Source organism: Falco peregrinus, chromosome 2, assembly GCF_023634155.1.
Source record: "Falco peregrinus isolate bFalPer1 chromosome 2, bFalPer1.pri, whole genome shotgun sequence".
In the NCBI taxonomy this organism is placed as follows: Eukaryota; Metazoa; Chordata; class Aves; order Falconiformes; family Falconidae; genus Falco; species Falco peregrinus.
The window spans coordinates 112,649,958-112,670,877 of NC_073722.1; the positions used below are offsets into that span (position 1 = coordinate 112,649,958).

General features: G+C 37.5%; 1 protein-coding gene across 3 annotated transcripts in view; it reads left to right on the forward strand.

Moving 5' to 3' along the window:
• PAFAH1B1 (platelet activating factor acetylhydrolase 1b regulatory subunit 1) overlaps positions 1-20,557 on the forward strand; it is a 38,077-nt gene extending 17,520 nt beyond the window's left edge. For all 3 annotated transcript variants that reach the window (XM_055797718.1, XM_055797719.1, XM_005233699.4), the window contains exons 2-11: positions 339-554; positions 2,689-2,773; positions 6,304-6,378; positions 7,406-7,612; positions 9,574-9,742; positions 11,968-12,070; positions 12,861-13,089; positions 14,526-14,627; positions 15,268-15,424; positions 16,732-20,557. In XM_055797718.1, coding sequence (XP_055653693.1) covers positions 523-554; positions 2,689-2,773; positions 6,304-6,378; positions 7,406-7,612; positions 9,574-9,742; positions 11,968-12,070; positions 12,861-13,089; positions 14,526-14,627; positions 15,268-15,424; positions 16,732-16,805 — 1,233 coding nt within the window. In that variant the 5' untranslated portion in view covers positions 339-522 and the 3' untranslated portion in view covers positions 16,806-20,557. The remainder of the gene's footprint in view (positions 1-338; positions 555-2,688; positions 2,774-6,303; positions 6,379-7,405; positions 7,613-9,573; positions 9,743-11,967; positions 12,071-12,860; positions 13,090-14,525; positions 14,628-15,267; positions 15,425-16,731) is intronic.
• The last annotated feature ends 363 nt before the right edge of the window (positions 20,558-20,920 follow it).

Sequence of the window (20,920 nt, forward strand, 5' to 3'; positions counted from 1 at the left end):
CTTTTCATAACAGGAAGACACGATGGAGTTGCCTGCAAGCTAGAACTGGGCTGTGACTGAAGATGTCTCCTTCAGCTCCCTGTTTCTTGAAGGAGTAATGGTGCGGAGAAGGGGAATAAAGAAAGTGTGTAAGTCTCTCCAGGCTACTCAGTCCAGGCTGTAGATGTGCTTTAAGGGCATGATCCAGACTAGCAAAATAAATTTCCCTTTACAGTTTTAGTCAGTTTGTTCTGTCCAGAGTGGTGTTGCAGTCTCAGTACAGAGATCTTCGTGTCAGTCTGGAGGGAGGGAGTGCTTATTTAAAGGAAGTTAATGGTGTCTCTTTCTTTTCCTTCTAGATGGATTGAATCTTCTGTGTTGAATGCCTCCGGATTTCCTATTGGATTTCACTTCTGGAAGAATACTTTTGATTTAAGCCACTCTGTGGCAGACTGAATTGTGGATCGAGGGTTCCTAAGACTTTAGATAGATCTTGAGGAGGCAGCCAGTGCTGAATCACGTTAACCTGACATCGCAGCCACAATGGTGCTGTCACAAAGGCAACGAGACGAACTGTAAGAAATCATTATTTTTAAGCTTGTGTCACATTTTCATTCAACTTAAATACTAAATTCTATTTTCAAATAGTTTTTACAGAGTGGCTCTGCTCACATGCTGATCAAGTACCATGCATTATGGTTTAGATTTCTGTAGTCCTATTTTTGATACAACCTCTGGCATTTGGTAATAGAATCGTGAAATGGTGAAATATCATTTCAAAGTTATCAATGGCATAAAAATTGGATTCTTAAATTCACTATAATTTATCTATTTTGTTTTGACTTCAGTCACAAAGTTACGAAAGGATTACAGTAAGCAGCAAGCACATTGCAATATAGGCTCCAAACTGATTTGTAAATTCTGCGTCTACCTTGTGTAAATTTTGACACTTTTTTGCTATTTTACTCCTGAGTATAGATAAGGATCTGATCAGAATGTGCTACATTGTGATTACAATCTTTCTTTGATTCCTTAAATTGTATTTAAAATGGAGGGTATATTTAAAGAAGAAAAAAAGAAAAGCAACCAAAACCCAATCAGCTAAAATAATAAAAAACCCCACCCCACAAAAAAATCCATCTTAAATCAATTTAAGATATGGGTTTCTTTCCTGTTTTTAAGACTTAGGAGTAGGCTGTCAAGTTCCATGCGTTAGTTTGCTTTCTCTTCTGTCATAAATCATGAAAGAGCAAGTGGTGGGTAGCCATCAGGATGGCAATGTGTTGCATGATACCCCATTTCATAAACTTAGATACTAAGTTTGGATTTGGGTTTTGGTTTTTATTCCTTTTAAGAGTATGGACCTAGTATCATTTAGCATTTGGTGTCTCTCTTGTCCATGGTAAGCTCTCTCTGTATTATTTAATGCAGCTTCTTCACTTTTCCAGTAATGATTCAACCCCCTTTGTATTAAGTATAGTATGCATTTTACTTTTCTGTTTTGTGTGCTTAAATACCATTGTTGTACTTCTTAGAGTAGAAGTTACCTTCAAATTTTGATTTTTACAACTCTTTGCTCATTGTATTTGGAGACACTCTAGGGTTTAAACACATTCAAGATTATGATTCCTTTTTTTTTTAAGCAATTCTCTGAAGTTTTTTTCCGGCAAAACTTCAGAAAGTGCATGCATTAATGAGGAGATGGAAGTAATGAACTGTTATGAATGGAAATGTGAAATGACTGGAGACTTAGGATTTACTTTAGTAGTCTGGTGAGGCAATACTTCATTTTAGTGTATGTTGTTTATGTGGAGAAATTTGAAAATTTTGCTTGAATGCAGAGTTATATTTAGAGTTGAATGTCTGAGGAGAGATTGAATACATGTAAAAGATAGGAAAGAAGAATGTGATACAAGCCATAGGATGAATTTTCATACAGAAAGCAAATTCTTTTCAGAACAAAAAATCATTATTACTTCTTTCTTCAGCTATCAAAGGGTATTCATTTTCTCTTGATTGCCTTGTGTAGGTGACTCTGCTTTTTGTTTTAAAAAAGTGTCTGTGTATCAGTTTACTTTAATACTGTAGTATGTTTATGTCTTCTCCCCCATGCCGTGTTTAAGTATACACACACATATCCCTTCCCAAGAAAGTGATAATAAGAAAACAAAATCTGGAGGCTTAGAAAGTAACTGAGAGTAATTTTACCTTTAGGTTGCTTTAGAACATTGAGCTTACTTCTTTTAAGCAGGTTTTCTTGGTTGTGTAACTTGAAAATATTTGTCCATTTCAAATAAATTTTGAAAATGCAGGGTTTCTTAGTTCTGTTCTCTTAAAACAGAAGGTGCTAACTGCTTGTTGAAGTCTGAGAATAATGAAATTTTATGAGTAAGTCCAAAACTAATGCATCTTGTCTTGGGAGAGGTTCAAGACAGGTTAGTTTGGTAATTGTCTTATGTCAAAGCGTGGAATAATTTGAAAAATAATGTAAAATTTGAATCACTGTACATTTTGGTCAGAGGCAGTATCCCTTTCTGTAATCTAACTAGAAGTTATTGTGTCATCTGAAAAACAAAGCTAAGACTTGTTCTCCTGAACTGAGCATTTTATTCAGGTTTAGCTGGAATAAAATTTTTTTAAAGTCTGAACCAATTCTACTCTTGTTCAGAATTGTGGCTGAAGATACTGTTCCTTGTTTTTTTTTTTTAGAAATCGAGCAATAGCAGATTACCTTCGTTCTAACGGCTATGAAGAGGCATATTCGGTTTTTAAAAAGGAAGCTGAGTTAGATGTGGTGAGTTCAAACAAGATTCTTCACAGATATTTTAAGTAAAGGGTTGATAATTTTATGGCATTTGCATCCATTCTAAGCATGTGTATCCATTATCTGCCTGGTAGCTCATGCAGTTTTGGAACTGGAGATTGTAAACTCATACAGTTTATTGCCTTGTCATAAAATTAAGAAATAATCATTGGGTGACTTGGCATTTTCTCAGCAAAACTCTTACCTTCATCTTCAACTAATGACTTAAGCAGGTTTTTAATATCTCTTTTTGTGTCTAGCTACCACTCATTTGTACAATGCAGAGTTTTTCCTGTAATGGTCTTTTAATGATCCAAGTCCTAAGAGGGCCTACATAATTCAACATGAAAGGATAAAGAAGGGTGATAAAACATGGTATTAAAAAAAAAAAAAGACATGGCCCTTCACTGGGCTTACTCCAGCCACTCCACATGGGATTAGAGCATTGTGGGGAGAGGCTGAGAGCACAGCACTGTTTAACCTGGAGAAGAGAAGGCTTGAGGGAGATCTTACCATTGTTCATAAATATCTAAAAAAAAAACTAACCTAAAACCTAAAAGAGGGTACATTTAGATTAGCTTTTAGGAAGAAATTCTTTACCATGAGGGTAGTAAGACACTGGCACAGGCTGTCCAGAGCAGCTGTGGACACCCATCCCTGGACGTGTTCAAGGCCAGGTTGGATGGCGCTTGGAGCAACCTGATCTGGTGGAAGGTGTCCCTGCCCACGGCAGGGGGGTGGAACTACATGATCTTTAAGGTCCCTTCCAACCCAGACCATTCTATGATTCTGTGATCTGATGGGAGTGTGAAGATTAAAGAGCTAGACTCTTCTCATTGATGCTAGTGACAGGACAGGAGCCAGTGGGCAGAAACTGAAACACAGGAAATTCAATGTGAACAATATAATTTTTTTTACTGTGGGAGTGATTGAACACGAATAGGTTGCCTAGAGAGGCTATGGAGCCTCTGTCCTCAGAGATGTTCAAACCCCCCCTGGGCACAGTCCTGGGCAGTCTGCTCCAGCTGACCTTGCTTTGAGGAGGCAGTTTGGACTTAATAATCTCAAGAGGTCCTTTGTTACCTGGACCATTCTGTGCTTAATAAATTAAGCACTATTTTGTGCTTAATTTTAACACATTTAATTTCTGTTTCCTGCTGTTGCGTCCATCCCCTTTTCCCCTCCCTGTAACTCATTTCCTTAACTGTGCTTATTATCACAAAGCATAAACTTTCTGCAGTCCAAAAATAGAAAACTGAAGACTTCAAATCAAACCTGATTTGAAATGGTCTAAGACTGTGCAGCTTTGGAGCTTGATTTCACATGGTAATGTTTAAGAAACAGGAAGACAAAACAGGATTGCTTTTGTCCTCTCATTTATCATACAGATCGAATGGTGGAAGTCTATTTTGTGATTGGAATTGGGTCAGTAGTTAAGGCATTGCCTGGATCTGTTGCGTATCAGTTGGTTAACCGTATAATAAGAGGGCAAGCCTAAATAGTTAATATAAGTTGATCAGCTCTGGTAAGCAACTCTGTTTTGTTAGATTCTACAGATGCTAGTGACTTAGACCACTCATTTCTTGCAACTTAATTCAGTTGATTTGCTTTTGTAACAGATGATTCTTCATATCATTTTTAAACTTGCTATTTATTAGCATAGGAGGCGTCCACTTTATCTGAATTTGTTTCTCTGGATAGAGCTGGACTGAGTAATCCACTTCTGTGTGCTGACTTTTGATAAATCCTTGCCTTTATTATGAATCTTGCATTGTTCTTTTTCCAAAATGCTTGGCTGAAATTTGACTTAATTTCTTCAATCTGCTTTCAGTATCTAATAAATAGGTAGAAATAACAAATTGAAATACCATACTTATAATTGAAAATCCTAATAGCGTTCCCTTATCTTACTTATCTATCAGCCTAATTAAGTTCTCTTCCCAAAGGTTAAAAAGGCAATCTAAATAGGCTAGATGGTCCTGAGGGAAATAGAAAATGCAGTTGCTAGAAGTTCCACATTGCTTTCTAGCAAGAAAATCTGAATTGGATGGCGCTGTACTAAATTTCTGCATTTAACTTTTTTTGGTCATTTAATTCAGTAAGTTGGAAGGATTCAGGTGTAGCTCTCCAAAGAGGAATTTCATTTGTTGTATTGATTATTCCTGCAGATAACTTCAGCTTGTATAAATGCCCCTGAAGCAGTAGGTTAACACCTGGTCTCTGACTGAGGTAGCCAGTCCTCAGAGCTTTTATGGAGTAAGCTATGGCATTGTTATTTCCCCCATGCCTTAGTTGTTCTCCATGTAATTTAGAATTATTCTAGTATGAGACTGTCATTTTGTACACGGAAAGAAAATGTGCAGCATTTAATTGCTCTTCTGTGCCTCTGATGTTGGTTGTTTTTCTGTGTTGTTTTTCTTCCCCTTTCTTGTGTTAATAGGTGGGAGGGGAAAAAAACCCCATACTAATCCTCTGGCTTTTACAGTAACATCAGTTGTTCATCGTTGTGCCTCAACTATTCCTTAGAGCCCAAAGGAGAAAAATACTTAGTGGAAAAAAATTATTCTTCATTAAAGTTTCATTAGAGTTGCAAAATCAGTGTTGATTTCTCCAGTATCTGAGGCGGTGTTCAGTAGGGCAGGTGTATAGTCTACTTTCTGCTTCAGTTATGAAGTAAAGATGCAGGGAGAGTTGACTTAAAGTTTGGCTTTGGGAAGGTAGCACATTGTGGTAACACTGAAGGTAATGCAATATTGCGGTGGTAATTTGAGGTTAACTACAACCAAGTTTAAAAAAATAAAAAAAGCAGTTAGTTTGGGCTAACTGGTCTTCAAGTGAGATGGAGCATATGTAATCCTACTCTTGACAGCTGGCTGCCATTGTCAAACAGCATGTGCTTCTGTGAGAGAAAAAGTGCACTGTGCTGTTAATGAGTAATAGTGCTAGCACACTTAACTCTGAGGATAGCAGTTCGTTAGTTCTTAATGCTTTAGTTGATGGATTTGAAAAAGGAGGCTATCTTACAGAAACTGGTTACCAGTTCTATACATCTTGGTCCTTACAGTCAGTGAGTGCTGTCTGCTGTTGTTTTTTGTAAGAGCTGGTTGAGCAGAGGGATGGGGGGAATCTTGTAGCAAAATATGACACAACATTCTTGGATATGCAGAGCACTTAAAAAGCCTTTTAAATAATGAAGATGGAAAACAGCGTTGCTAACAGTGTAGTCCTAGTTTTTGGATTTTATTTGCAGAATCTAGCAATAGTAATCTGTAGTGCTGCAGTATTTTTAATTAAAAATCATATTTTAAAATATGTTCTTCTTTTCTGTGTATGTAAATTGTAGCTATTAAAATTTGAAGCATGGTTGTTCTGTTTAACTAGTAAAACATTTTAGTCTTTAATTCCTCTTTCTGTGGTCAGGAGATTTTTATTAAAATGAGCGGTTTATGTTGCCTTTGAAGAAACATTTCTACAGGCTTTAGAAGTAGAATTTATTAATTTATTTAAATGCTTCTTCTTAGAATGAAGAGTTAGATAAGAAATATGCTGGACTTCTGGAAAAAAAATGGACATCTGTTATAAGATTACAAAAGAAGGTCAGTAGAGATTTGATGGATTTACTTGTATAGAAAGCTATGACTGAAAGCAAACATTCATCACTGAACAGAATGTTACGTATTTTCCTTGTCAGACAAATGCAGGGTTTAGAAAATGATGCCTCAAAGATGAATTTTGAGGACTTGAGTAGTGAATGAGCTGAATCCACATTGTAGAAAATGTTTTGTCTGCCTCTGCTAGAAGAGTCATCCTCTCTTCACAAAAATTTCTTGATTTTGGTGTATGGATTGCACGTGTGCAGTCTCTGAAGCTGGAAAGGAAAGAGGTGCCTTAAGGCAGTTTGAGAGTGGAGGGACTGAACAGCTGTGTCCAGAAGGCTTGACTGGTTTAGAAAGAAGGTAGAAACCTGGGCTGACAGTTGTCTTTGGCCATTAAGTTAAAGGGAAGAAACCATTAACTCCACTGCATTAGAGCAAGTGATTCTGCTGCAAGTAGACGGTACAAAACTCTTTTTAGTAATGCTTCAATGGATCTAGAGTGTATTAAAAGCAAAAAAACCCCCAAAACAAAAAACCCCAAGAAAACCTCCACAGTGTGTAAACAATAAAGACCTATCTATTGTGAAGGTTAATATATCTAGGGATTTATTACACTTTCAGTTTCCCTGCTCTTGGTTAATATGCATGCCATCTCAGGGACACAAAAAATTATTGTAGTAGTAGCATTCCTTTTTGGTAACACAACTGCCTTCAAAATAGTACTTCTCACGTATTTGTACAGCATTTGAATGAACGTGATTTTATAGAACTTTTTTGCTGTCAGAATATTTGGGGAGTTGTAGGAGAATAAATGATTAATGATTTAATTATTAAAGGATAAATGATTAGTTTAGATTTGACTTTTAGGAACACCAGCACTATTGAATGTTGGTAATCAGTTTGGATGCGTGCAATCTTTGCCTTACTGCGAGTTTGGGAGCCAGTTAGTATTTGAATTATTGAGTGAAGGTGAATTAGATCTTGTATAAACTAGAAATGAATGCTCTCTTTAAATTCACAAACTTAGGTAATGGAATTAGAATCGAAGCTGAATGAAGCTAAGGAAGAATTTACATCAGGTGGACCTCTTGGTCAGAAACGAGACCCTAAAGAGTGGATTCCTCGTCCTCCAGAGAAGTATGCATTGAGTGGACATAGGAGTCCTGTCACTCGAGTAATTTTCCATCCAGTTTTCAGTGTTATGGTCTCTGCTTCAGAGGATGCCACAATAAAGGTATGTGTTTGCTAGAGAAAATTAAACTAAGCCAGTCAGAGGATGTGTAATATTTAACATCAGTTCTTCAAGCTGGACGTGTGTTATACTGATGGAAAATTGTTTGTTGAGATTCTGCTTTAGCTTCCTTAGGGACAGTTCTTTCAAGTATGATGTGCTATGTAATCTACAAGTTTAAGTTTTATGCTGGTCCAGTTAATATCTTTAAGAGTATTTTACTGTCCTTTGGCTTGAGGAAAACATAATTAAGGCAATGTGGATTTAGAGACTGGACAAAGATAAAGGATTGGTGGGGGAAGAATGCATTTTGACTGCTCAGTAGAGGAGGAATGGCGTAGAGTAGTGATGTGATGATGATGAAGGCAGTTGCCTCAAGTCATCTGAAGTGATTATTTTTAAAGCTGAGTTAAAGTGGTTATGCAGCTGTATTCTTAACTGAAGAATAGTTCTTCCCATTTATTCTAAGCAGGACATGCATGTCCCATCAAGTCCCTGTGACTTTCAGTAGCTTTAAATTGTGTTCATAGGCCTTTGTTGCAATGTACAGTGGCATGAAGAGACTTCTTACAGTAGGCAAGTAGTTTCTTACTTTAGCATCCAATAATGACATAATTGTGCATTTTGTGGTTGTTTGATTGTCATAATTTAAGGGAATTATCCTGATAAAGGATACTTCATTGTTCTTTTCTACGCTGGTTTGAAAGCTATTTGGAAAAGTGTTGTTCTGAAAAACATTGTGTAGTGTATTAAGCAGTGTGCTTAAAAATGCAAGTTGTTCTAATGGTGGCTGCCTCTCGGAAAAGATTAAAAAGTGTCAGCCAGATCTAGTTCATTAAAAGCTTTAATCTGTTCTTTTTTCTGTGACAGACTTGAACATAGATCACTGGTTGGTTTTTTTTGTGGGTTTTTTTTTCCTTCAAGCAGACGGGGCCAGCTGAAACAGTGACAGCTCTGTGCATGTTAGCTGTTATAGGGGAGTGTAATTAGCTTTGGTTTTGCTCCCTCTTATGGGTATACTGGATAAATTTCCTTATTCTTGAAGTCAAGCTGTGTAGCTTAATTTCTGACTGTTGCATTCTCAATGATTGCAGTCTGTTGGGATGGTGGATTCTTTTTGTTGTTAGTTTTTTGGTGGTGGATTTTTGGCTTGTTTTGTTTGTTTGCTTAGGATATTTAAAATGAAATGTCTTTGTACTTGCAACAGAATACAATCTGTAGGAGCTTGTTTTGTTTGCAGTTAGACGATAGACGATGACTTAATTAGGAGGTGAGATTGGGGACTTCATGCTACATTGCACTTGTTAACTGCAAATATTTATTTAATCTCTGACAAATTCCATAATCTACTAATGTGTGCCTATCAAACTCTTCAGAGTGGTTTGGATTATCATCCCTAAACCCGTGCATTCTGAATATTGCTGTTCAGTATGCAGAATATTTGCTATTTGGTTCTGCAACAGCAAGTACATTCTGAAGCCACAGTAAAGCTTGGGAAAGGGAGGGTGGGGGGGATTGTTAAACACGGTACTTTCCGCAGCAACTGAAAATGGGCTGTACTGCTGAAGTTAGGGAACCAGCATAGAAGGGGATGGAGAAAAACAGTCTGTACAAAAGTGGATTTGTTCTGTCCAGTGTTTTCTAAATTGATCTTCTTTATTTTTAAGTGTATTGGGTATTAAGACAATTTTAGATACAATGAAACTTATTTTCCTACTGTGTTTATAATGTTTTAAGTAAGCCCAAAAACAGCTTTCAAGATGCATGAATTCAGTTAATTTGTAAGTAACAAAATCATAAAAAAATAATGCTTACTCTTCTATGCTGTTAGGCTTTTTAGGGCTGGCTGTTTCTTGCTCAATTATTGAATAAGGTGCCAGACTGGCCTGCAGAGTGTAAATGTAAGGCTGGAGAATACAAAGAGTAATAGGTTGCTGTTAACAGATTTTCTGTTCACTTGTCAGGTATGGGATTATGAGACAGGAGACTTTGAACGAACCCTTAAGGGGCATACAGACTCTGTGCAAGATATTTCCTTTGACCACACTGGCAAACTATTGGCCTCCTGTTCTGCTGATATGACCATTAAGCTATGGGATTTCCAGGGCTTTGAGTGCATCAGAACTATGCATGGTAAGGTATAAAGGGAATTGATTTAGCAGTCTGTAAAGTGAAGAGATTATTTTTTTTTTATCCAGGAAAACTGCTGATGCAGAAAGGGGTTATATACCAGAGTATTGTTCAAAAGAAAGAGGGAGGGGGGATATTTTGATGCTTTGAGTGCTCTGTAAATAAGGTACATGTTTAGTGTCTATGGACTGAAATACCATCTCAAATCTGCTATGCATGATGCTGTGGGAAGCATCCCATAATGATATTGAAATGGCAGTTAGAAGGGTTTAGTGCTAAAAATTAAATGCTTGCTACACAATAAAACTGTGCCTTCAAATCAGTAAAAAATTACATTCTTCACCCCTCTAGTTCCCTGATGTACTGCTTCAGGAGGGAAGCCATTATTGCAAAAGGTGGTCTGTATATACTGTGCAGTGTTCTGCTTCATGTTTGATTTCAAATGAACATGCCTTTTGCATTAGGCTCAAAAGCCATAGAAAAAAATGGGCAAGAGACACAACCAAAGCTATAAGATTTGGATATTGACAGAAACTATTATATAGTCTTGATCTAAAAGCATTTTTATACTGCTGCTTGTCTTGCTTTTAGTATCTTCTTGTAGAAGTGGTGAGTGGGAATAGAGAATATTTGAAACTTGCGAAAATAAATGCGCACAGAGACACATATATACCAAAGAAAATAAAGCTGTTGACTTTTGTGCATGCAGTTCTTTAAACACCACAGAACACTATTGTATAGGAGGAACAGACATTGCAGCTGGCTGACAGCAAGAAAATAGAGCTACAGGGTTGGGTTGGGTTTTTTTGCCTTTAAAGATTTCTATGTGAATACACATGCAATATTTGTATTTTTTTTAGTGAACTGTATGTTTTAACATGAGTGTGGGTTAACTGGCTTCATGTGTGTTGCTAGTTATATACCTTTACCTCAGTTTCAGGTAAAAGGAAAGAAATTATCTTTTCAGTGAGTTGTAAAGTACTAGCATATTGTCTGACGCTTCAGATACTTGATTGCTTTTTAGTTGGAGTTCATCAGGGGCTCCAAGTTCTTAGTGGAAAAAGTGGAAATGAAAATTGTGAAGTTGTACATTGTAGGTACATGGCTTGCAAGATGCAGTGTAGCTGCCAATACAAGGAGAAAAGCAACTTACTAGTGAGCTTACTGGTTATACCTTTTTCCAAAAAAGAACATTGGAACTCCAGATGAAAAAAAGGAAGCTGTTTAATGCCTCTAATCTGTTGAGAAATTACATATGCTCTAAACTACTGATCTCAGAAGATTCATTTCTAATCCCAGCAATTTAGGTAGGGACAATTGCAGAGCTTAAACATAGACAAGTGCATGAATTATATACAGATTGTTACAGTCAGGCTTACAGACTGGACTTGCCAAAAAGCCCCTACCCAGCAGCTTGTTCTGGGTAATACTAAAATCTCAAAACAATTAATTCTAACACTTGCCACTTTGGAAAGTGTAAGTTCTACTTTTTCGTAATACTGAAAATGACTAGTCTTTACAGAGTGTGTTACCTCCCTTTATATGTTGTGACCCGTTGCTTGTGGGATGAGTAAAGTCAAGAGTTGAAACCACATACATGAGGTCATAAGGAGTTTGCGTTAAGGAAATGATCTGTATGTGTTTTGCTGACTTGACATTAATAATCTTCCTCTCGGATCTCAACAGTAATAAAGTTACTGTCATGTATGTACAGTTGATTCTTACCTGATTCTTGAATCAGTGCAGTACAGTGTTTTATTAAAACGTAATACCAGATGTCTGGAAACATTCAGTCTTCTAGCATTAGGCTTCTGCAATGAGGTTTGGCATGCCTTTTGCTGAAGACCTGTTTTCCTTTTAAATATCTGCATTGTGCATCAGCATACTGTAGTCAGACCTAACTGATAATTTTAAAGGCAGACACTGTAGCAGCTCTCTCTTCCAAACTACCAGCTTTTGTAACTCTGTAGAAGTGTTGCTTGCAGTTATGTCTGATTTTAAACATTCTAAAGAAATTTTTGAAACAATCTTAAGGATGCTCAATGTCTGGACTCTGTGGCTTCTAAAAATATAAATGATTATTTCATAAACCCTGAAGTTTTACATGTAAAGATTATTCCATAAAACATGCACTGCTGCTGTAGCTATGTGCCCAGGATAAATGAACAGCAAGTCCTGTGTACTCTGAAAACTTACAGTACCACTTAAAGGTTTTATTTTGTTTTTAGGTCACGATCACAATGTTTCTTCAGTAGCCATCATGCCCAATGGAGATCATATAGTTTCTGCCTCAAGAGATAAAACTATCAAAATGTGGGAAGTCCAAACAGGGTAAGTGCGCCTCTGGCTAAACATCAGCCCCTAAACAAAACAAGCATAAGCCACTATTTATAGGAGATGGGCCACATAAATCTTGAATGTCAGCAAATATTTGAATTGAGGTGTGCTGCTCTGCCATTCAGAGTAATTCACTTAAGGATTCTGCTTTAAATCATTAAGCACAGGGGGTTAGGTTTTAGTACTGACTAATTAAAATTAGCTGGCTTTATCTTTCTGGGAGCTATGAGGGTAGAACACCATAACTCGGGTAGCAATATAAATTCAGTGGCTAACCACAAGTTTAAAGGGAGCATGAGAGGACAGAGGAGTAATCCATTACCTTTCTTGACACAGATCAAGGTGTCTCCTGATGATTGATTTTTTTTTGTTTGTTTGTTTCCTTTTTCCTTCTTGCTTGTTCCATTCATCAGTTGTCTCTTTAATCCATCCATTTGCTGAAAGTAGTAGATGAAGGCCATCTGAATGACCTCTAAATCTCTACTTGTTCTTCATTTGATGCAAGCTGTTGTGTCAACTTGATTTATTTCCCCCTTTCCAAGTTTCCTGCTTTCTACCTTAACAAAGATTTGACAGTTCTTAGCTGTCACTTCTTTCTCATGACAGCTTCCTTTCTATGAACTGTTTTATGCCTCGTACATCACTATCCAGGGTGGATATGTACATGCTAAAATATTGTATCTTAACTTCTAGTAGGTCAAGCATCCTTAGATTTCAAAGATATGTGTAGCAGTTTTATTACCATGTTAATTGAATCGTGCTGTATTTCTCTATTTTTGAATAGTTACTGTGTGAAGACTTTCACGGGTCACAGAGAATGGGTGCGCATGGTGCGGCCTAACCAGGATGGCACCTTAATTGCCAGTTGTTCTAATGACCAGACAGTCCGTGTTTGGGTGGTAGCGACAAAGGAATGCAAAGCTGAGCTCCGAGAACATGAGCATGTGGTAGAATGCATCTCCTGGGCTCCTGAGAGCTCATACACCACCATATCAGAAGCTACGGGATCAGAGGTAATGTTTCCAATGCTATTAAATAAGCACATACAGTAAGATTACTGGCTATGCTCTATATAGAACTTACTGGACAGTATTTAGAACAACTAAGCTTTGTTCTCAAAGTGCTTGACAGATGCAACAGGTTTATGAGAACTTTTTGCTGAGTATACTTGGTGTACTGTTAATCCCCATCTTGGCTTCGTAGAATCCATGCTTTTGTGTTTTAACAGTAGGACTCTATCTTGGCAGTAAAGAAAGTGAACTTTGGAGGGATGCTCTATTCCTGAGAAGGTTGAAAGTGGGACTACTTTCATGTATTTCAGCAAAGAAATGTGGAAGGTAGCTTACCTGGTGTAAAGTGAAGATTATAAGGATGCTCAGCAACAAAGCTGTGAGAAGTAGTGAGTCAGGAGTGCAGAAATGAAGCTGCTTTGGGTGTATTGTGCTGGAATTAAGCTTTGGCCACCATGTCCTAGTGTACAAAGTTAACGATACGAGAAAGCATTCTTTAACAAAAGTAAATCCCCATTTGTGTGATCACAGGATGCATCTTCTCTACTTCAGTTTACTGCATCTTCGAGAAAGGCTTACTACAGGTCAGCAAAAATTTCCTTCTAAGGATGACAAAGCGTAGAAAAAAACTCAGAAATTAACTCAAATTTCTAGTTAAAAAACCCTAAACGTTCTTGCCTTGCCCCCTTCCTCAGAAAGGATGGGAATACCATAGGGGAAAAGTAGATACACTTGTCTAGTGATGGATTTTGAAGATTATTTCAGTCAAATTCTACTTGCATCCTTGAAATCCTTATAATCTCTTAATTAAAAGCAATTAAAACTGAATTCCAAATGTTCACTTCCTAGCTATCTTGAAGTGGTGTCTCCCCTGCCCTCTGCTGGCCTCCTCACCTGTACACATCACATTACAGTGCTTAGCTTTGAACGAGAAGCAAAAGTTAACGTTAAATTCAGAGTTGAAACATTTCAAGTTCTGAGAACTAAGTCTCTCTTTTCGTACTTTGCATGGTTACAAATAGAAATAAGTTCAGAGTACAGACTTTTCAAAAATTCTTAAACTTGCTTCATTACTTTTTGTGAAGAATGAGAACACAAAGGTACTTCTGAACTTCAGACTCTTGTATGACTCTGAACTGTGTTTACTACTAACGGAGGATGTCTTGCAGTAGGCAAGTGTGGATTCAAAGTATTTGGCTTGGTGCATCAGCAGGGCATACAGCCATTTTTTAAAGTTATTTCTCCTAGTACTAGTAACAAAATACCTGTGAAACTCAGCTTTGGCGTTGTGTGTTTGTTAGCTGTAAGCTTTCTTATGATCTAATTTAGCTACTAAGTAGCAGCAGTTGGGAGGGATCTGCTTCCTCCCTCCTCTCCCCCTCCCCCCCCCCCCCCCCCCCCCCCCCTTATGCTGTAACTTAAAACATAATTTTCTGTAGACTAAGAAGAGTGGCAAGCCTGGGCCTTTTCTGCTGTCTGGATCCAGAGACAAGACCATTAAGATGTGGGACATTAGCACTGGCATGTGCCTTATGACACTTGTAAGTTCATTAGTGTTTTTCTGGTAATCATAGCTGTGTATGTAAAACCAGTTTTAATGGAATGAATGATCTGACATGTTAACGTTTTCAAGAGAAGCCAGAGTTATTGAAGTAAGATTAACACTGGAAACACACAGTTTTAATGGCTTCTGTATTTCAGATCTTGTTGTTGCTGAGAAATGCAAAGAAACTCAAAATACGTAGTATAAATGCAGGAGCACTGTGGTGTAGTCTCTGTCATGAGTAGCTTGGCTTGTCTACAGAAATACTGATAATCATCAGAATATTGTCTTCTGTAAAATGTTGTGTTCCTTCAGTGTGTGGGTCTTTCTGCAGGCTGTGGAGTGCGGTTTTCCAGCCTGTGTTCAGGCTGGACTGGTGTTGGTGCTGGGGGTGGGGAGTAGCACATGAGGACTTCTGTTTGTTTGCCTTCAAGGACAGGAACTCGCATTGTTGGTGGTGCTGATATAGACGTAATAATAGCAACTGAAGATAAACTTTGAGTTCTAATAGGTTTCAGAAAGCTAAATGCTATCCTTGCAGAACAGGGCAAGGAGTCACTTAGTTTGCCATAGCATAAAATGTTGAATGCTTAGCCTTAAAACATGCATCTGTTCACTGATTTCTCCTTATGCATAAGGTGGGCCATGATAACTGGGTACGTGGCGTTCTGTTCCATTCTGGGGGAAAATTTATTTTGAGCTGTGCTGATGATAAGACTCTACGTGTCTGGGACTTCAAGAACAAACGATGCATGAAAACCCTCAATGCGCACGAACACTTTGTTACCTCTTTGGGTATGTATCACTCTGTAGCACTTAGGGCAAAGTACAGAGCCAGAACTACACATTTTTCTACACCTTCTGAAACTGAAGTTGAGCAGCAAGCTAGACGTTCATGTTTTGAATTCTAGTGAAGTTTTGTGCTCTGTGTATTTTAGTCAGATAAGGACAGATGGGAATTTTGAGTGTGATGGATTTTTCCACTTCTCTTGCCAGTGTTGTACACTGGATAAAGACGTTAACTGCCAAGGGTGTTCTGGAACCTTTCACCGCTGAGTGTGTGGGCATTTGGGGAGTGCTGTGTTGCAAATGCTTGCCCAGAAACAAAACCAGGGGTGTGTGCAAATCAAAACAGTCAGGAAAAATATACTTTGAATTCCTGGCCATTCCTGGTTGGTATTATCAGATCTTGTTAGACACTCAGTACCCCCTGCCCTGGCAAAACCAAAACAAACCAACCCCTTGCTATTCAACAAAGCTAGCTTTACTTTGGAGTCTTTTCTGTTGCTTTTTTTCTCTGTATTCCTCTGATAGTTTATAGCTTCTTGAGTAAAGCTGTGTAAATTGGGTTTGCAGTCAACCTGACATTAGCTACTAAGGTTTCCTAATGAAACTTGCAGGTCTAATCAAAATGCAGGGTTTCTGACTTCACTCTTAAATTGCTGGAGACAGCTGACCAGAAAGGGGCAAAGACAAGTTAGGAGCTGAAGAACATTAAACTAATAGCATGTATTGGCTAACCTTGGAAGTGGCTGCTTCAGTTCAGATTGCTCTGCTGAACCCTTTCTACACAGTGAAGCTTTTGAATTCCTCTTGGTTAAACTTTCCGGTACTGTCTGCTGACCCAGTCAAAAATTGATTTGTATATATGAAATATTTTGGGATCTCCTAAGCAACCATACACTTCATTATTATTTTTTTTTTTTTTAATACTAGCTCACAGCCTGTACTGTCTACAGCAAAAAGTCAAGTTTCTTGATTTCTTATTCTTGAATACTACTTGTGTAAATACATGAAGTTCTGTCTTCTGGCAGTATTTAGGGGTTTTATCAATTGAGATGCTTTGGACTCCTCTCTGTTACAGCTGTACCTTGATTCCTTTTCCATGAAAGCTCCTTTATGACTGAACTGAAAGTAGATTTTCATGCTTTATAAAAATTATAGCATGAGAGAATTTGCCTTCAGAACTACAGTCAGTATGAGCTTTGAAATTTAGTCTTTGAGCTGGTACAATTTTTTTGAAAAAGTAAGGACATTCATTGAGAGTGTAAAATTCCAAAGTTCTGGATTTGTTCTTAATGAAAGTTTTTCTGTCCTTGCAGATTTCCACAAGACGGCACCATATGTGGTTACTGGAAGTGTAGATCAAACAGTAAAAGTGTGGGAGTGCCGTTGATTGAATTCACATTTGACCCCTTTTCCTCTGGATGCACTCAGATACCATGGTTACCCATTGAGCTCTGTTTAAATAAATATTGTCCTTTCATGTAAATTATTCTGGATGTAGATTGAGCTTATTAAATGTTACACACAAAGTATTCATGCATGGTGAATCCAAATTGTATACTGTAAATTTACATACGTTGTCTAGAAGTACCATAGGTTTAAGAACATGGGCTGGCATTGGTCACATCAGACCTAAGAAGGCAGAAGTTGGATAATTGAAATAGGGCACTTAACTGAATAGTTGACAGTGTCGTTCTATGTTGGATAATTATACTTGTTTTTCTTTCTGCTGTCTGTTGGTGCCTGAATTGGTGACCTCATTTGGGAAAAGTTTTGTAGGGCTCTTTCAGAAATGTGTATCTATGTAACATCACTTAAGTGTGCTTAATAAATCTTCTCTAAGAATACTAGATAATAAGGCTGCAATTCAGAATCTTCTGAACCTTATATGTAATTAATGGAAATTAATTAAACTCTGGAATATTTGTCATGAAACATTTGCCAAATCAACAGAATACACTTGTTTTGGCCTCCTGTCACGCAAGGGTTGGTATATTTATATAACTAACTGTAAAACTGAAATAAGACAACAAATCTTATTAGCAGCTGATGTGATAAATGTATTTATTTTTTATTTGGTCATTCAATGGTTAATCTGTGCTGTTAAACAAAGTTTAAATGGGTTTTTTGTTTGGTTTTTTTTCTTTTCTTTTTTTTTTTTTTTTTTTTTTTTAAATGCTAGATGAACTTCCAGGAGGAGTTGTCCATCCCACTAGAATTTAGTGATCTAATTTCCAGTAGAGCTTAATCTCCCAAATGACTGCCATGGTACAACTTGCTGTTTGCTTTCAATGTTTGTTAGAGATGTGCAATTTCTATTACACAACAGTATCAAAGTACACTTCCCTCTTACTCACTTGCAGGAGGTTGGGGTATACAAAGGTTTCTTGGTTTCTTCAGTGCCTCCTTGGAAACCCTTCTGGAAATGAGTTTATACTTACCTTCCCATGACAATGTGGCTTGAATAAAAACGTACTGTGGTTTGCATATTGAGAAATACCTTGGGATACAGTATTTAAATGCTTTAAAGAAAGCACTAAATACCTTGCGAATCAGATTATAATGGCAGGTACAGATTGATACAGGCTTCTAAAAGAAACACAAAACACCATCAACAAAATAGAAGTCCATCTGTCGGAATGATGCAATCAAGTAAAACAGAACCAAATCCTATCAGCAAAACTAGCCCAGCTTGGTTATAAGTATTTTTGTTGTTTGGTGTATACAATTTTTAATTTGCATATCCCTAAAGTTACATATTTTGATCGGAAGTGATTGAAAATATTATAAAATTTTAATCAGCATTTTTGTGACAAATTCCATTGTAGATAACTAAGAATTACAATACTTACCAAACTAACCAGGTCTTTTTAAAAATCCACTTTAAAATTTACACTATGAAGAAGTACCAGTCTGATGTTTTAACAGGTGAATTTGTGCTTTGTTTTATTCATTTTTGTTTAATATGTGGCTTTTAAAAACTGTCCCTTTTAAAAATAAGAATCCTTGACCAGCGTAGGGTTGGCTGGAGGGCGTACACACTAAACGGGTGAGGGGTATGCTGGTTAACTTCCTACAGATACGCACAGAAGGATGCGTTCTTCTGTGAGGAGACGGGGTTCAGTGCTGGGTTCTGGCACAGGCTTGCCTCTGGGAAGGGGTGGAGGAAATGGAGTTCTGATGTGGGGGTTTTTTGGAGCCAGTTTAAGATTCAGGCTAATCTCTTAAATCCAGTGGCTTTGTGTAATTTTCAGTGTGTGTTTCTGCAGTTAAGCATGCACAAATAAAGTATTTTTTTGTTTGTTAGCTGCTTGGACTGGAAGAATTTGCTGCTTTTTGTCCTATTCAAGAATTCCAGATACACAAATAGTGCATCTTAAAATTCCTCAGTGCATCTGCAACTGTAAAGTAATACATCTGTTTAATTCCTGATAGGACCTATAAACTCTATTTAAGTATAAAGTAAACCACACTCATGTACATAATTCATAAACATGAATGAGAAATTAAAGGTACCTATTAAATAGTGGAAGTTGTCTACTGCATTTTTTCCCTTTAGCATACAACTATTTACAAGGACAGATGACTAACTTAAAGTCATGTAAGCAGCATTTAATTGCTTGTGTGAAACACTCTATGAAGTACTTCTGCAATGCAATTTGCAACCTTCTCCTTTAATAAGCAGTGAATAATCTCAGGGATGGTCCTGAATGGATCAAAAGTTAAAGCCCTGTTTAGACAAAAAAGTGAAAGCCACAACACAGGAGTTGGGTTTGTGAGGGTTTCCGGCAGCGTCGCTCTGTGATATTACACTGTGTTGAACTTTTTTCCACTGTTTGCAATGTTTCCTGTCAGCTAATCCTGTGCCTTTCCTGTGATAATAACTACAATAATGAGGTTACTGGTTTGGATTACAAAATGAATTTTATTAGCGGGTTTAAGAGGTTCACTGCTGCTTTGTCACTTTCCTTACTAAAATTGGCATCGCTTAAAAATAACCATATATAGACCATGTTACCAAATGGATAATACAGACCTTTTGGCTTAAAACCAGACAGACATTCCAGTGCCACACTAATGTAATGTGCCCAGGAAGTCTTAGATGCATTCTAAAAAGTGCAACATTTATTGTGGTTTAGACATAATCTGGAAGTTGATGTTTTATAGCATCTTGCACTTTAGAAGATTAAAAAAAAACCGTCCTGCTTTTGTGTATGGTGTGACCAATGATGTGCCCGGGGCACTAATTAAAAAGAAAAAAAAAAAAAAATCTAGTTGCTAGCAAGTTGTCCAAGGGCTGTGGAGCACTGTAGTATTTTGAAAGCTTTGGCTATAGACTCACCAAGCCCAGTCTACTTATACTGTCAGTACCCTGCTTCTCCTGTTTGCCTCCTCCTGTTTTTATGTGAACTGCCTGATAATATCACTCTTAAATAGCTTTTGACTCGCGTGGAAGCTATTTAAAAGAAAAAGATTATACTTTGTTTTTGTAGACAGTGGTGGCTTGATAATCCTTTTAATGATTTGATTATTAAAAAAAAATACTGAGTTGAGTGAAGGAAAAACGCACTTAGAATGAGTTATTTGCTGTCCAGCTGTACATGAAGTCCAGTGTATTTTAAAAAGTCAATACCAAGAATCTTCTAGCAAGCAAACGTGCATAAAAAGGTAGGAATAAACATGTTAGGAACGGGAAAGGTTGAGTTGGATTTACAAGTCACAACTGGATTTAACTGGCCTTTTTATCTTTCCACTGTGTCATGTAAGTAGCTGCTTTCTTGTCCTACCTATCCCTCAGGCTTCCCCAAGTTCATTCTGAAGATAAGTTAGCAAAATCTTCAAGTTTTAGAAGTTGATCCTGACATTGACATGAAGGCAAACGTTGAATTTTTTTCATAAGAACGATGTTAGAGGTTGCAATTGGAGAAAACAGTTCCCAGACTGTAGGAGTTAACTGAAGCTATTGACACAATTTAAAAAAAAAATAAAAAATCAGTAAAGGAATGTATATAATACTGCTCTGTGTTTTACAGTAAGATTTGTTGCTCTCAGACTGTGTAAAACAAAATTTATTCATGTTTTCTGCATATTAAAAAAATCTTATTGTACCAATTGGTAAACTATTAAATGCATATAAAACTAGATGTGTTTTTGTTTCCTTGGATGCAAGAATTAAAACTATTTTGAAAAAAGCTATTGGTGTTTCACCCTTCAGATTTTGCTCCACACCTGCTTTTTCTTTAATTCTAACTGAAATTGTGCTTGCCTGAGGAAATGCGCAGCGGTTTTAAGGCAGTTGGTTACAGTTAAGAGTAGTCGGAGGGTTTATTGGTTGATGCGGTGAAGTGAGATTTTATACTAACGGTGTCTGTGTTTGCTGAGCGGGTTTCGTGCGCTGCTGGAGGCGCGTGGTTGCACGGGCGGTGCGGCCGCGTGTCCTGCCGCTGCCGGGGCAGCCTGCCTGCTGCCGGAACCTCCTCCCGAGGGCAGCTTCTGTGGAGAAGC